Below are 14,435 nucleotides of genomic sequence, written 5' to 3' on the forward strand. Positions count from 1 at the left end.
TGCCAGAGTTGTAAATTCTTTCCTGTATACTTACACAGATGTTTTAACCAAAACACAAAGTTTGTTGGTATCAGTGTTCAGTTATGTATGTGTTTAATTATTTCTGGTGTTGTAGAATAAGACTAAGAGAACTTTTCAATTTCAAAAATGTTATTAATCTGCTTGTAACTTTGACTTCACACAAGTTGGAAGTAATTAATCATGCAAATACTTCTTTTAATACTATACAACCTTCATAATTAATACTGTATAATATTGTATGTCATTTTTACTGTATAATACTGTATATTGTGATACAGTATTATAGTGCTATTATATAATGCCACATAATATTAATACTTACTGCCCTATTGGTCACTGCAGATTTGTTTTGAGGCCAGATTAAAAAATAAATTAACTGTTTGGTAGCTTTAGAAACCAATGAGCTACTTTTTATAGAGATACACCAGAAGATACTAATATCTGTAAGAGAAGAAAAGGGCTCCTAAAATAAATGCATGCAGAGGTAAAGTATCAACCTAATATATTGAGTAGTTAATTCAATTTGGAAGTTGCTTTGTTTGCCCTAAAATTACTGAACATACAAAGCACTATGGAATTATTGAGATATGAATTTTGCAGCAATCCTCAGTTCTTTGAGGGGAGAAGACTGTTACTGTCTTGCTAAACAAGTGAATGGTTTTCTTTGAAGGTAACAAGCACAATTTGAAAGTGTGAAATGTATCGATTTATACTGAAGAAAATGTATATTTTCTCATTGGCTGTTGTAACTGAATTAAGAACAACGGGGCAGTAAAAGGCTCCAAAAATGAACTCCAGAATTATCACCTTAAACTATGAAGCAACAGTGAGACATGGTGAAGTACAAATAGATGTGTTGTTTTTTTGTCAATCTTCTGTGTTCACTTTGTAAAGGTGGAAATTTTCCATTTTATTTGGTGTTGTTCAGAAAATTCCTGTCTGCTTTCTTTGATGTAATGACCTTCCAAAGTCTTTCCCATCTTTCATTACAGCGTGTAATGTTTGGTATCTGAATTCTGTGGAGATGGAGTCCCTCACAGGCTATCAGGCAGTACAGAAAGCCTTGAGTTTGACGCTGATGCAAGATCCTTCTCCCATCTCAACTGTTGTCCATTTCAAGGTGTCTGCACAGGGAATCACACTGACAGATAATCAAAGAAAGTAAGCAAAAGAAGAATGGGGAGAGAGTATCTGTCCTTGTCTCCAACAAATGTTACTTGCTGTTTTTCTAGTTATTTTCTGCAGTCTCTGTTTCAGAGACTAATCATATATTAGGAGACTACAGAGTATCATTAAAGACTAAATCATATATTAAGATTGCATAAAGAACAACGATGTTTGCTATCCCTCGAGGTTGCCAGAAGCCTGCAGTACTGGAGGATGAATATTTTAAGATGTAGGCATTTCTTCCACGTGGCAGTTTCTGTCTCTGGAAGGTTACTTTGCCATGGCATTTTTTTCATTGTAGTTATTTTATAGAAAAAGGGAAAGTAATGCCTTTGGAGCATTTGATACTCAGTCTATTCAGTGAAGTAATTTATCTTCACAGTATCCTTCACCAGTATAACTGAACAGAGCTGGACTGAGCAGACACTGTGTATTGCCAGTATTTGAAATAGCGCTTTGGATAGCCTAGTACATGTGAACTACTATGATAAAAAAATAATTTATATTCAATCTGTACTGCATGCAGTTAGGGCTACTAAAAAGTATTTCAATTTGAAAACTGATCATTATAGTGGAGGGATGACAGGAAATTATTATGGGTTAAAAAAAAAAAGGCGAGACTTCCTAGTTCCATGGGTTCTAAAACCATTTGTAGCAGATCAAAGACAAAACCTTAAATCATAAAACCTAGGAATCCTTATATTTAGAAACTTAATATAATCAAATAATTCACAAGTTCCAAGAATCTGTATTTCCCACTGATATAATATATAAGCGGTTAAAAAAAGATCATACTTCTAGTTCTTTTTCTTTGCTTAAGGGTTGGATTTGTTATGGTCCAAAACTTAAAGTTACTCTTTTAAATATGGATTGATTTGGTTGGAGCAGTTCATGGAGAGGGACTCTTTACCAAGGAATGTAGTGATAGGGAAATAGGTAAAAGCTTTAAACTAAAAAAGGGCAGACTTAGATAAGATATTAGGGAGAAATTCTTCCTAATGAGGGTTGTTAGCACTGGAACAGGTTGCTGAGAAAAGTTGTGGATGCCCCATCCCTGTAAGTGTTGAAGGCCAGGTTGGATGGGGCTTTGGGCAACCTGATTTAGTGGGAAGTGTCCCTGCCCATGGCAGTGTGATTGAAATTAGATGATGTTTAAGGTCCCTTCCAAAGGAAATCATTCTATGACTCATATGGCATTAAAACTGTGACTCAGAGATAATAAAAGCTGTATATATTGCCATTATTAAATATAGACTAAATATGGTTGATTTTTCAGATCTGTTTATTGTTTTAAATTTTAAACATCTTAACTATTTCTAAAATATTTTATTTCCTCCTCTTCAGACTCTTCTTTCGGCGACATTATCCAGCCAACACTGTTATTTTCTGTGCCTTGGATCCACAAGACAGAAAGTAAGCAAGACAAGTACTATTTCTAATGCGTTATTTGTATTATTATCTACAAACAAACAAACAAACAAACACAACAAAAACTAATGGAAGTGTCATTTTATTTCTCCTTTTTTTTTTTTTTTATTTTATTTTTTTCTCATTTCTTTCTTATGGACGTCAAGATGGATGAAAGATGGCCTTTCTGCAAAGTAAGTTGAACCTGTCTGAGTCTCTTGTAACTGAATGTTTTAGGAATATCATTACAGTGATCAGTTTGTAAGTTTTCTAGTTACCTTTGTCACAGATGGAGAAGGGAAAGCAGAATGGTAAAACTCTTTGTCCATTGCAGTTAGACTGTGATTTTAGTTCATCAGCAATTCTGCAAGTTATAGCCTAATTAAGTGATGGTTGGATGGTTGGAACCAGACTTAGTATGGTTTGTTTACATTGCAGGTCTGTGATTTGTGTAAAGTTTCAGAAATGAAAACAGCCATTTGCTATTCAGTTGAGTGTCACTTAGCCACTAAAAGTAACTGAAGCTTACTTGTTTCACATAGACTGTTGGCTTTAAAAACAAAATAAAATCCGCCCCCCCCTCCCCGAATGCACTGGAAAAGGTTGCCCAGAGAAGTTGTGGATGCCCCATCCCTGGAAGTGTTTAAGGCCAGGTTGAATGGGGCTTTGAGCAAGCTGGTCTAGTGTAAAGTGTCCCTGCCTATGGCAGGGAGGTTGGAACTAGTTGATCTTTAAGTTCTCTTGCAACCCAAACCATTCTGTGATTTGGACCACTGTTTTTAGCTGTCACACAGTACATCCTTTACATCAGATGAAATATGATTTGTGCGTTTGTCCCGGGGCTTTTGGTTTCTACAGTATCTTTTTTGCTTTATGAAATGAGACAATGTCTGTCTGTTCTCTGACACAGTGTGATTGTTGCTCTTGCAGAGTATTTGGGTTTGTTGCCAGGAAGCAAGGCAGCGCCACAGACAATGTGTGCCACCTATTTGCAGAGCATGATCCAGAGCAACCTGCCAGCGCCATTGTGAACTTTGTATCAAAGGTCATGATTGGATCGCAGAAGAAGATGTAACACCCTTCCAGTGCTGACTCAAAGCTCTTTGCTGACTTCATTGAAGGAAAGTGCTGTGAGAAGAAGTCTGTTCAGCAGCAATGTTATACCCAAGAAGGAAAGCAGAGGACAGTCTCTCTGCATTATATTTGCAAGAGTTCAGTCTTTTCTTTGAAGATGACTCTTACTTAGCAAAGCATTATTTGTTTCTTTTTATTTCAAAGGACAGAGCAAAAGAAGCTGTTTGCCACCCAAACCCATGTAGCCCATACCTGAATGAAGCATAAATGAAAAGCTTTTCTCCTGAAGAATTTCTAATATATGTTCACATGCGATTTCTCATCACTTATTGGAGCACAAATATTCACTCACTAGACTGTGCTACCTTTTAGTGCAGCAAATGTTTCATATAACCTTCACAAAGAAACTTGCCATAGTTGCATCAATGGTAGCTATACGCCTTGCAAACACATTCTTGAGAGAATGATGGTCTGAGGAGACCATTTGCTATAGTCTTCATCTTTATGTGAATCAGTGATGGGAACTGAATGGAGGAGGGGGATAATGTATGTGAAAAGAAGGCTTGTGCAAGTTGATCTCTGCTTAGAAAGAAACAGCAATGTGGAATATTCAGGGAGATTGCTCTGTATTTAGTGTAAGCAAGGCTGGCAGTTCTAACTTGAATCATTTTAAATAGGGAAGAGGTGGCAGAAAAAACACATCAGTTGCATGGAAATGTATTCTGTGATTGTTTTTTTTCTGTATTTTTTATACTAAGAGCTAAGGGAAGATACTGTGTTTTAATAATTGCAGGATAAAAATGAGGGAAAAACAAATAAAATTTTATAATTTATATATTTTTGCTGGTACCAAATTATTTATAGTAAATCTCAGATCTTGATATATCGTGTAGATATCCTTAAACAAGAATGTTGTGCTTTGCCCTTTAGCAGTATTTTATGTGAGTAAAAGTGTGTATAGCATGTGCCTTGCTGTAGACAATAGAGTTTCATATTTTGACTTTTGTCTTACTGTGTGACAAGCTACTACCTGTTTCCATGTCTCCTTGTAATACTATTTTGGTAGTAACATTTGTTCCCCCTTTGAATACTTATGTAAATGTTTTTTTTTTAGTCCCCTTTTTATTGAACTTTTGGGGCTATGTTTTTAATTTTCTATTAATCTGTAGGAATTATTTTTATGCTTTATAGAGACAAGAGATCCAGAAGGAATTTATTTTGTTACTCTGTCCCATCTTTTGAGATCATTTGTTTCATAGTTTGTACAGCTGTCACACCTGTACATATCTTTGTATATTTTTCTAAACAAATCTGAATTTTCAATGCACAACAAAATGTTAATTAGCTTTACAGCAATGAAAAATTACAGGAAATGGATAAAGTAGGTTAGAGCGGAAATCTTCACAAGGAGGGTAAGCTTTCACAAGGAGGTCTACTGTATAATTCCCATTCACAAAAGAACAGTTCTAGACCTCCATATCAGAACTGAGCGTGATAAAGCAACTGCAGAGTAACAGTACTGAAAGTTTCATTGCCTCTGTTTCTTTCATGTGTGGTTGTCAACATTACGTTAATAACCTAAGGTTTAAAGTGACTTGCTGAATTGAGCGTACTGGATGCATGAGGCACTGGGTTAACTAGTAACTGTATCCACTTTGTGTATTTAATCCTGTCATCCTCTTTTCCTAAATAATGGCTAAACCAAGTGGAAAACACTAGGCTGTATGGTAAGAATGTTCCATCAATCTGAACTATGTTTGTTCTACGTTTATGTAATGTACACTTGTATAAATGACGATCTGTTTTTCATTAATAGCTTTCTTCCTAATTTCCCTGATTTATCAGGACCATGGAAACATTATTCAGTGACCACAGCAAAAAATACTACCAAATTGTTTAGTTAACAGTTCTGTATAAATAACTGTATTGGAGGTAGGGTGGGGGTGGAGGATGGGACAGAAAAGACAGGTTAAGGATTTGAAGTTCAATGTATTTGGACTGGGAAGTGGCGTATTAGTAACAGTGGGCATTGGATGTTGCAGAAGGGTGAAGCAATCCAAAGCATTGTAGCTACCATTGAAGCAACAAAGGCAAGTGCCACTGATTTTTACCAAATAATTCTGTTCTTCTGACACAGAGGTATTTAATGGTGTTTATGTACTATCCACGCTATTTAAATGGTGTTTATGTACTTTCCAAAAATGCGGTTCTTATTTCTAGGAACTTTGATTCTTTTGAAACGTGGGAAGTTTCCTTTTAGTATTCTTCTGGTGTAGCAAGAACTCAATTGCCTAATCTAGTCAGCCAGCTGGAACCCAGTGAATTTAATCAGCTGGCATCTCAATTAGATTGTCAGTTTTCCTAGTAGAAAAAATTTATGCAATAAATCTGATATGCTGTAAGCATTCAAATGAGAAGGAAATTTTTATATTTTTTCACTTTTGTAGGTGACATTTAAATTTCAGCGTGTCTTATTAGACACCGAGTGTTGGCCTTTGGGCTGAAAATATAGCATATGTTTTCCCCATATATTGTCATTTCCATTTGAGGCTTTATTTTTTATTCCTAATGTGTTCTTAAGGCCTGCTGAATTCAGGAACATGAGGAAATGAATGCTGCCACTCTTGGTGGTGTTTTCTGGGAGTTCAGATCTATTTGGTAAGTAGGAAAAAGAAGTTGCCCTGTTTCTAAGGGAGTTTTTCTATTATGCATTCCTTTGGATGGTAAATTGTCACATGCTTTTGCTTTTTAAAGAATTAAAAATTGCAGAAAGCAAAACAGTTCAGTATGTACCATTGTGTAGTGTATGTAGACGGATATTCATGAAACTTATGTTCATGGCAAATACAAGATGAAATAATTAATACAGCACTTGCTTTCCAAGGTTTTTGGTAGATGTGTATATGCAGTTTCATGACTAATGCCAGCAAGTTGACACATGTATTTAGCCAGGCTCCTATTAACCTGCTTATTAAATATACTATTATCTTACAGTGTTATACTACAAAAATACTAAGTGTCATGTTTTTAATTACATGGTTCCCATGTATCCAACATTATCATTAAAATTTTATGTTTCCTTCTTGTATTTACCTTCTAAAATAGTGATTTTTGGGGTCTTTTTCTTCAAACTGTAAAGCAGCAAAAGGTCTCCAGTATGTAAATGAATGTTCTATAAATTCTTTGTATAGTCATTTTCTCTTTTCTTCAGATATTCAGATTATAATAAAATTATGAAAGTGAAATTGCACAATACAATGTTACAGGACAGTCTGTTCTAAAAGAAAATTACTTTCTTGCATTCAAAACCAATTAACGACAGAAATCTTGAAGTGAGAACAGGCTGCATGCAGAAGTAAGGGTGTAACTTTGTTTTTTACAGATTTCGTTCAGGAATCTGACTCCACAAAATTCTGTGGAGTCTGAGTTGCTCAAGTCTAGTCAGAGCATGTGATTTCCCTAGATCTTTTGCTTTTAAAATAATACAAAAGTGCCTTTTGCCTGCATTGCGTATTTCATTATAAGAAGGAAGAATATATGATATCACCTTCTGAGATGTCTGTACCCATATAAATGATGCCTGTGTAGCCACAGTTCCTCTACCGTGACTACACTGGAAAAACTTCCAGAGAAGTGGAGGTTGGGAGGTGTGGGTGGGTGGAGTGGGGGTACCAATATCTAAGCCCTGACTGAAAGAGTTCTCTGAGTACAAAATCTGTGCATCAGCCGCACATGGAAGGTGTTGAATTATATACATATTTTATTGGGATTATTTCTGAGAGTGTTAAACTCTGGTATATCATGCTAATACATTTTTCTGTGAGGTGTTGGCTGGCAGGAATTTTTCATTAAGTATGCTTGGCTGTCATTCATTGCTACAGACCGTTGTGAGGTTTATGCATAGGTGTAACGTTAGAGAATTAATAGCAAAATCATTTATCTTTATCAGAACACATTATAAACTGGAACAGATGACAAGTACACTATAGTACAGTGGATCTTCTGTGTCAGAGTCCAGTTTTCTATTGAAATTCCATTCTTGAATTCAGATATATTTGTGCACACATGTACAGGTATTGCTCCACTTTGAAGGCTGCTCTGGGGTCTCTTTGCTCCAGTGTATAACAATCTTAATATTCATTTTAACTGTATTCACGACTAATTTACAGAATCAGAGAAATACAGAATGGGCGGGGTTGGAAGGGACCTCTGAAGATCATCTAGTCCAACCCTCTTGCCAAGCAGGATCACCTAGAGAAGATTGTGTAGGATGGCATCCAGGTGGGCTTTGAATATCTCCAGAGAAGGAGACTCCAAAGCCTCTCTGGGCAACCTGTTCCAGTGCCTCACCACCCTTCTACAGTGACTGGCTCCATCTTCTTGACACCGTTCCCTCAAATATTTATACACGTTAATGAGTGCTACCCTCAGTCTTCTGCCTCTCTGGGCAACCTCTTCCAGTGCTCTGTCACCCTCACAGTAAAGTTGCCCTCCCATATTCAGCCAGAACCTCCTGTGCTTCAGTTTGTGCCCGTTGCCTCTCGTCCTGTTGCTGGGCACTACTGAAAAGATCGGCTTCACCAAGGTGCTTGAATTAGTATACAGACACTCTAGAGAGGCTCCCCCAGTGTGCTGAGTTTCCAGAAAGAGTTTTGTGATTTCCCCATAATGGTGCCTTGTAGGCACTTCCTTGCTCACATGCTGGAGGTGACCCCACACCAGCTCTGTTTTGTTGATTTTGTGATATTTTTCAATCACATCACTTCAGGCCCTTTTGTCATCAACCCTGTCCATCACTCCCTCACAGGGCTGCTGGTAGTTCTCTCCGTATCCTCTCATTTCTGGTGTAAAGCCCTCCTTTTAAAGGCACTCATCCTACTGGAAAAAATACCTTTGCCCTGCTTAAAGAGTTGTATCCCATCTCTCTCATGCAGGCATTGATTTACAGACTGGGTCCCATGATCATAAACACCAGAACTTTGTCACTGGCACAAGCTATACAGCTAGGGTATACAGGTGATGAGAGCAGACCCTCGGACTTCAGCAGGAGGTTTCCCAGCACCGAAACATCTTGCTGCATAGAAAAATTCTTAAAAAACAGTCTCATAGCTGAGCCCTAAACTCTCAGTCATACTCTCACATGTACCTATGCTTTGCTCCATGTAACCAAGGCCAGTTTCCTCATCTCCCCAAAAAGTAGCTGTTAGATGAAATCATTGTTCTTGTGATCTGGTGAGAGCTCTCTCGTAACTTTTGACCTCTTTGGTCTCTTTTCATACCAAGTGCCAGGCATTTGAATTAGCAGTTAGAAGTCTGTGAAGAATTTCTTTGAGGAAATTCACTCAACATGTGCCAGTCTCTTTCCTTAGGAGGGAGCTACCTAAACAATTCCAAAAGGTGGTACTGATAATGCAGCAACAAACCAGCAGTATATGGTACATACATGCACCAAGACTTGAGGATACGAATTTGTTCATGTTAAATATGTCTTTGATCTTGCATTGGCTTGTTAATTTGAAAACATCCAGATTCGATATTTGGTTTTATTTGTTCTGGGTTGTTTCTTGGAGCCACTCATAACTTCCTCAGAAGCAGCAGAACAAACATGGTTTGTATCGCAACTGGTAACATTTAGTTATGTTTTATGATAACATAGGACTCCTGTGACTCATTTTGTTTGAATAACTTCTTGAAGATCTTCGAATTTGCTTGCCATTTCCTCTGGTTGCTTTGTTAGATCTGGGGTTTGTCATTATACTGGAACCTCAGTCCGGTTCACCAAGAGGCATCCAGCCTCTGTATACATTTTCCTGCGTATGCTGTCTCACAAAGTCCTTTTGTAAGAGCTGCATTCTTGGTAAGATTATGCAAGTATGTCTTCAGACTTATGCAATGTCTTGCTAAGCTGTAATAGCTAAGATTTTTAGAAAGTGATGGAGAGAGACAGAATGTTTGAAATGTGTGGAATCACCACAGAAGAGAAACAGTACAAAGTGCCTCACAATATTTTGTTTAGCAATGTTTGTTTGTTTATTTTTTAAGGGGTGATGAATTTTTTATTCATCAGGTATGAAAATATAGGCTCCTGCATCAAAAATCTAGTCTGAAGTTCATGTCAATAAACTAAAATAATATGCTAGATGTTGGCAAATGCCTTGAGGACAAGGTCTGTAAGCATTAATACTATGTTAAATTTATGAATTGCTCCCATGATTTCTGAGGGGGTAGTAGAGGTGTAGGGGTATGCATCTGAAAAATCAAGACCTTTGTCTACCTTTACCCACTCCTCCTGTGTTTAATGTCAGTAGCTGAGACTGAAGGTTTCTGGAGTTTTTCGCACTCTGTTTGTACATGTTGGGCAGATTCCAGACCTGTTTAGAGTGATGGATTTTAACCAGTTTTTAACCAATCATAGTTTTAACACATTCCAATTTCACTCATATAGTCTGAATGTATAATTGTGTGTGTGTATACCACTTGGCCCAAGAATAGGAGAAATATTTGTCAAAACTTTCTGAAAATTAACCAACTTGTCCAGTATTCCGAGATATATCTCCAGGATATGATCTGGAAAAATAGATTTATCATTTTTTTTTGCCATTTCTGAGGACTAGCAGGTTTCACTAGCAGCTGAAGCTGGCTAGGGAGGGCTGTGCTGCAATAGCCATTGGGCATGAGCACATGGGTTCTCTGACCCATCAGAGGAGGACATTAAAATAAAGGATGTTTTATATTAAAAAAAAAAAAAAAAAAAAAGGAGAGTGGAGAAACTTGGCCTTCCTGTTGTATTCGTGTCAGACTAGAGGACATGAGACATTAATAAGGTTGTAGCCCAAGCCACTGATGCTTCTGTATTATGACTGCTATTATCACGCTCTCCAGATATTTCTGTGCTTTCATTTGAGGTCCAAGCTTCTCCCAAGGCCAGGCTCAGCATCAGCATTTGATTCCCTGGCTGAGCAGCTACCCTAGCCAAAGAGTACTGAAATGTGAGAGCCTGGGCACCACCAATGGCTCAAAGTTTCACCTGCACTGAATTTTGGCATCATGGGAGGGAGTACTGCCTAGTCTGCCTGCCTCTTAATCACAGTCTTAATCACAGCATGGTGCTTTTAAACCAAGGTGCAACAGACTGTGTTAAGAAGTGTATGGATTTATGGGGATTTGTGCACTTAAAACTTTTAAAAACTTAGTCACTCTCTACAAGGTCCTTTTGGCTGTGCTGAGAGAGAAAGCAAACCATGCCTAGAAGGGGAGCTAGCAGCCAGCTGTGCTGTGGAAAAGCATGTTAAGTTTGGGTGTAGGAAAGAAGGGGGCTGCAGAATTTCCAATGTTTTTTTGGAAAATGGAATGTAGTGAAAAGGGGAAGTATATGTGGAGTTTTAACCTCTTTCTTTTAATACCATAAGCATTGCTAGTTCTTATTATATTACTCTTGTAAACTTATGGGTGGCTAAAGATTTTCCTTTCGTTTAGGTCAATGTAACAGAGTTAATATAAGAAAAAAAAAAAAAAAAAAGGAAAAACTTTCTAAAATACATTGGGAGATCTAAACAGGCCACTGAGGAAAATATAAGTGACTTAAGAGACTTTCATTGTTGACAAAAACTACTGTCCCTGAGGACTGAAAAATAATGAAGACTCAAGAAATCATAAGGATGTCTCAGAAATTGCTTTTTTATCCTATTTATTTATTTTATTGGCTTTGAATTTTCAAGAGTTCTTCAGTGTTAGAAACATGCTTATTTTTAAAAATGAGAGCTCAGCTTCAAAGTTCCAGGACTTCTATGGCAACAAAAGGCAAAGTGCCCTGAGACCTTTGATAACAGCGTGAGTGTCTGCAACATTGTATATGGAACTGCTTACAGGATACCTACAATATACACTGCAACTCAGCTTGTATTTCCTCTTCACATATCTGTAAACTCCACTGTGGACCTGGGTGTGCCTGAAGAGTGTCAGGGTAATGACTCTGACTTTCAAATTATCCCTGGAATTTCTGGTCCTGTGAATCAGGCATTCCCTTTTTGCAAGCTCTTCTGTCAAATATTTACAATTGAAAAAAAATCAATAGAAGTTTTGATATATATTTTTTTGCTTTATTGTCTCCTCCTGATCTGACCTATTTCTTATCTTCTGGTGGGGGACAAGGAGAAATGTTGGGAAAGAGCTGTAGCTTATGCAGCTCACAGTAAAACAGCCTCATGGGGATGCATGGGCAGCTCCTAGGGAGCAGTTTTTTCATTCTTCTATTTCTTAGTTAATAACTATTACCATATGTGCGTGAAATATGCAAATAAGAACTTTGAAAATGGTCAGATTTTGCCTCACCAGGATTAACAACTACCTTATTGTGCCTCATAGCACTGTTGCTGTGGCTAGAATTGTTTTGATGTCCTCATAGTTAATATTCTTACATATTCTTGTTGAAAATGTAAAATTTTCTCTTTCACAGCGTTTCACAACACAATGATGGAAAGAACCACTCTTTTGCTCCCTTCAATTTGCTAGAACAACAAAGGCCTTTCAGTTCTCTTTGAATTTCACTGCAAGCAATGATCTGAAAGATGAACCTCACTTCCACCTGCTGGCAAAATTGTAATACTGCATTTAGCTGGTTATTGAGCTATGTATAGTAAACCTCAGGAGTTACTGTAGTTTGAATGCTTCAGCTATTGTGTTTGCTGTCCCATAAGCTGTCTTATTTTTCATGGTAAAACTCACTAAAACAAAATAACTCTCTTTCACAGCTTCCATCCATAAGTACTACAGAAACATTGAACCTAGATTGCAAGAACTCTCCATTCCCCTGAGGAGGGCCACAAAGATGATCAAGGGGCAGGAGCACAGTTCCTATGACGATTGGCTGAGAGAGCTGAGGCTATTCAGCCTACAGAAGAGAAGGATCTGGGGAGGCCTCATTGTAACCTTTCAGTACTTGAAGGGGACTTATAGAAAAGATGGAGAGCAACTCTTTGCTCAATCAGATACTGACAGGATGAGGGGGAATGGTTTTAAACTAAAAGAGGAGAGATTTAGATGAGAGTTTAGGAGGAAATTCTTCACTCAGAGGGTGGTGAGGCACTGAAACAAGTTGCTCAGAGAGGTTGTGGGTGAACATGCCTGGAGATGTTCAAGATCAGGTTGGATGAGGCCCTGAGCAACCTGATCAGTGGGTGGCATCCCTGCCTATGCTGGGGGGAGGGAGGGGAGGGTTGGAGCTGGATGATCTTTGAGGTCCCTTCCAACACAGGCCATTCTATGATTCTATTTTTCTATGATTATATGATACTATCTTGTAAAGTACTTTGACACCTAAAACCTGTGCCTGAATGGACTGGATTCAGATTAACACAGGCAAATGACACACTTGCTGTTATACTGCTGAAAACTCTTTACAGTGAATCATCCGTACTGCTGAGCATCTTGGAATTCTATGAAGAGATGGCCACCATTTCTTGTTTGTGTGTTTCTTTGTGCTCCAAGACTTAATAACTTACTTTCCTTAATTGTTCAAAGAAAGATTATAGCAATCAAATTTTCAGTGAAAGACCTGTCAATATGAACAACACATAATACAGCAAAAGTGTTTACAAATATATATCTAAAGGAAATCTGTGATGAAATTATTTTAAGACCAATCAGTATTTGAATTTCAATAACAATTTCTAAATGCTGGACACATGGAGTGACTTTAGGCATTACAAAATCTGCTGGCATTTCTTCTTTCCAAATCTAGTTGTGAAAGGCACTGAAAGATTGGGGCATCCTCTGTGAGATGAAGGGAATTTACTGTCAATGTCTGGGTATCTACTATGAGGGGATGCATGTACATATTTCACCAGGTAAATAGGACATGGAGTCATCCATGTAGCTAATGTCATTCACCTCCTTCTTCATGACTGTAGGAAGTGATGTAATAACACTTAACGAGTCATATATTGTCAATATTGTAATGTATCTTAATCTTTAGAGACAACAACAACAAAAATATTTTCCTAGAACAATTAAAAACAACTACTTAAGAATGCCTTCCAGAGATCTGTCCCAAGGCAGTACACTTATGAGTGGCAGGGAGCATGGGATGAGACGGGCAGGCACCTCGAACACCAGTTCTTTGGAACTTCCTCCCAAACAAGTGCAGAAACCTAAAAAACTAGCAGGATGCTTGAAAAAAGGTGCCAGGTCATCCCCCTGGCAATTCCAAAGAGATACAAATCACTGCAACCTGCTGGGGCTTGCTGTACATGTATGCTTACCAAGCCACAATTAAAACCTGGAAAATTTAAGGAGTCTGGCTAAACAAGCTGATGACAGAACCAAAACCAATTTTAACTTCAGAGCAAGTGGTAGTCTCAGTGGCTGTCAAATGACTCCTGTGCCCAAGTTCATCTCAGCTCTTTTCCTCAGGTTCATCTGCCTTCATTACAACTGAGAGTACACAATAGGAAGAGGATGGTTGGATTGTAAACTGAACCCTCTATTGTGAACTTTTTTGTATTTAATTTACTGGTTGTTCTTGGCAGCACTTGGAGTTGTGCTTAGATGGTTTTAATTCACCAATTATTGTTTAGAAGCTTTCTCTTAGCCTTTGAAGATTAGCAGTCATAAAGAAAGGTTTGGCAGTGAGGTCAGGGTGGCAGTCTCATGCTCCCTTGGGTACGGTCACCCTTTCTTCCTCATTTCTAGTAGTGCCACAGCTGATCCTTTTTTTTTCCCAACAAAATTTAAAAAATGCTGTAAAAGGCAGTGTGTTTTCCAAAATT

The 14,435-nt window shown here is 37.8% G+C and overlaps 1 protein-coding gene across 9 annotated transcripts in view; it reads left to right on the top strand.

The window, feature by feature from the left end:
- The window catches only part of TNS3 (tensin 3), a 247,068-nt gene extending 240,311 nt beyond the window's left edge, over nt 1-6,757 (top strand). For all 9 annotated transcript variants that reach the window (XM_068674803.1, XM_068674806.1, XM_068674804.1 and 6 more), the window contains 4 exons: nt 1,014-1,182; nt 2,533-2,601; nt 2,763-2,789; nt 3,526-6,757. In XM_068674803.1, the coding sequence (XP_068530904.1) occupies nt 1,014-1,182; nt 2,533-2,601; nt 2,763-2,789; nt 3,526-3,670 (410 nt within the window). In that variant the 3' untranslated portion in view covers nt 3,671-6,757. The remainder of the gene's footprint in view (nt 1-1,013; nt 1,183-2,532; nt 2,602-2,762; nt 2,790-3,525) is intronic.
- The last annotated feature ends 7,678 nt before the right edge of the window (nt 6,758-14,435 follow it).

Source organism: Anas acuta, chromosome 2, assembly GCF_963932015.1.
Source record: "Anas acuta chromosome 2, bAnaAcu1.1, whole genome shotgun sequence".
NCBI classification, from domain to species: Eukaryota; Metazoa; Chordata; class Aves; order Anseriformes; family Anatidae; genus Anas; species Anas acuta.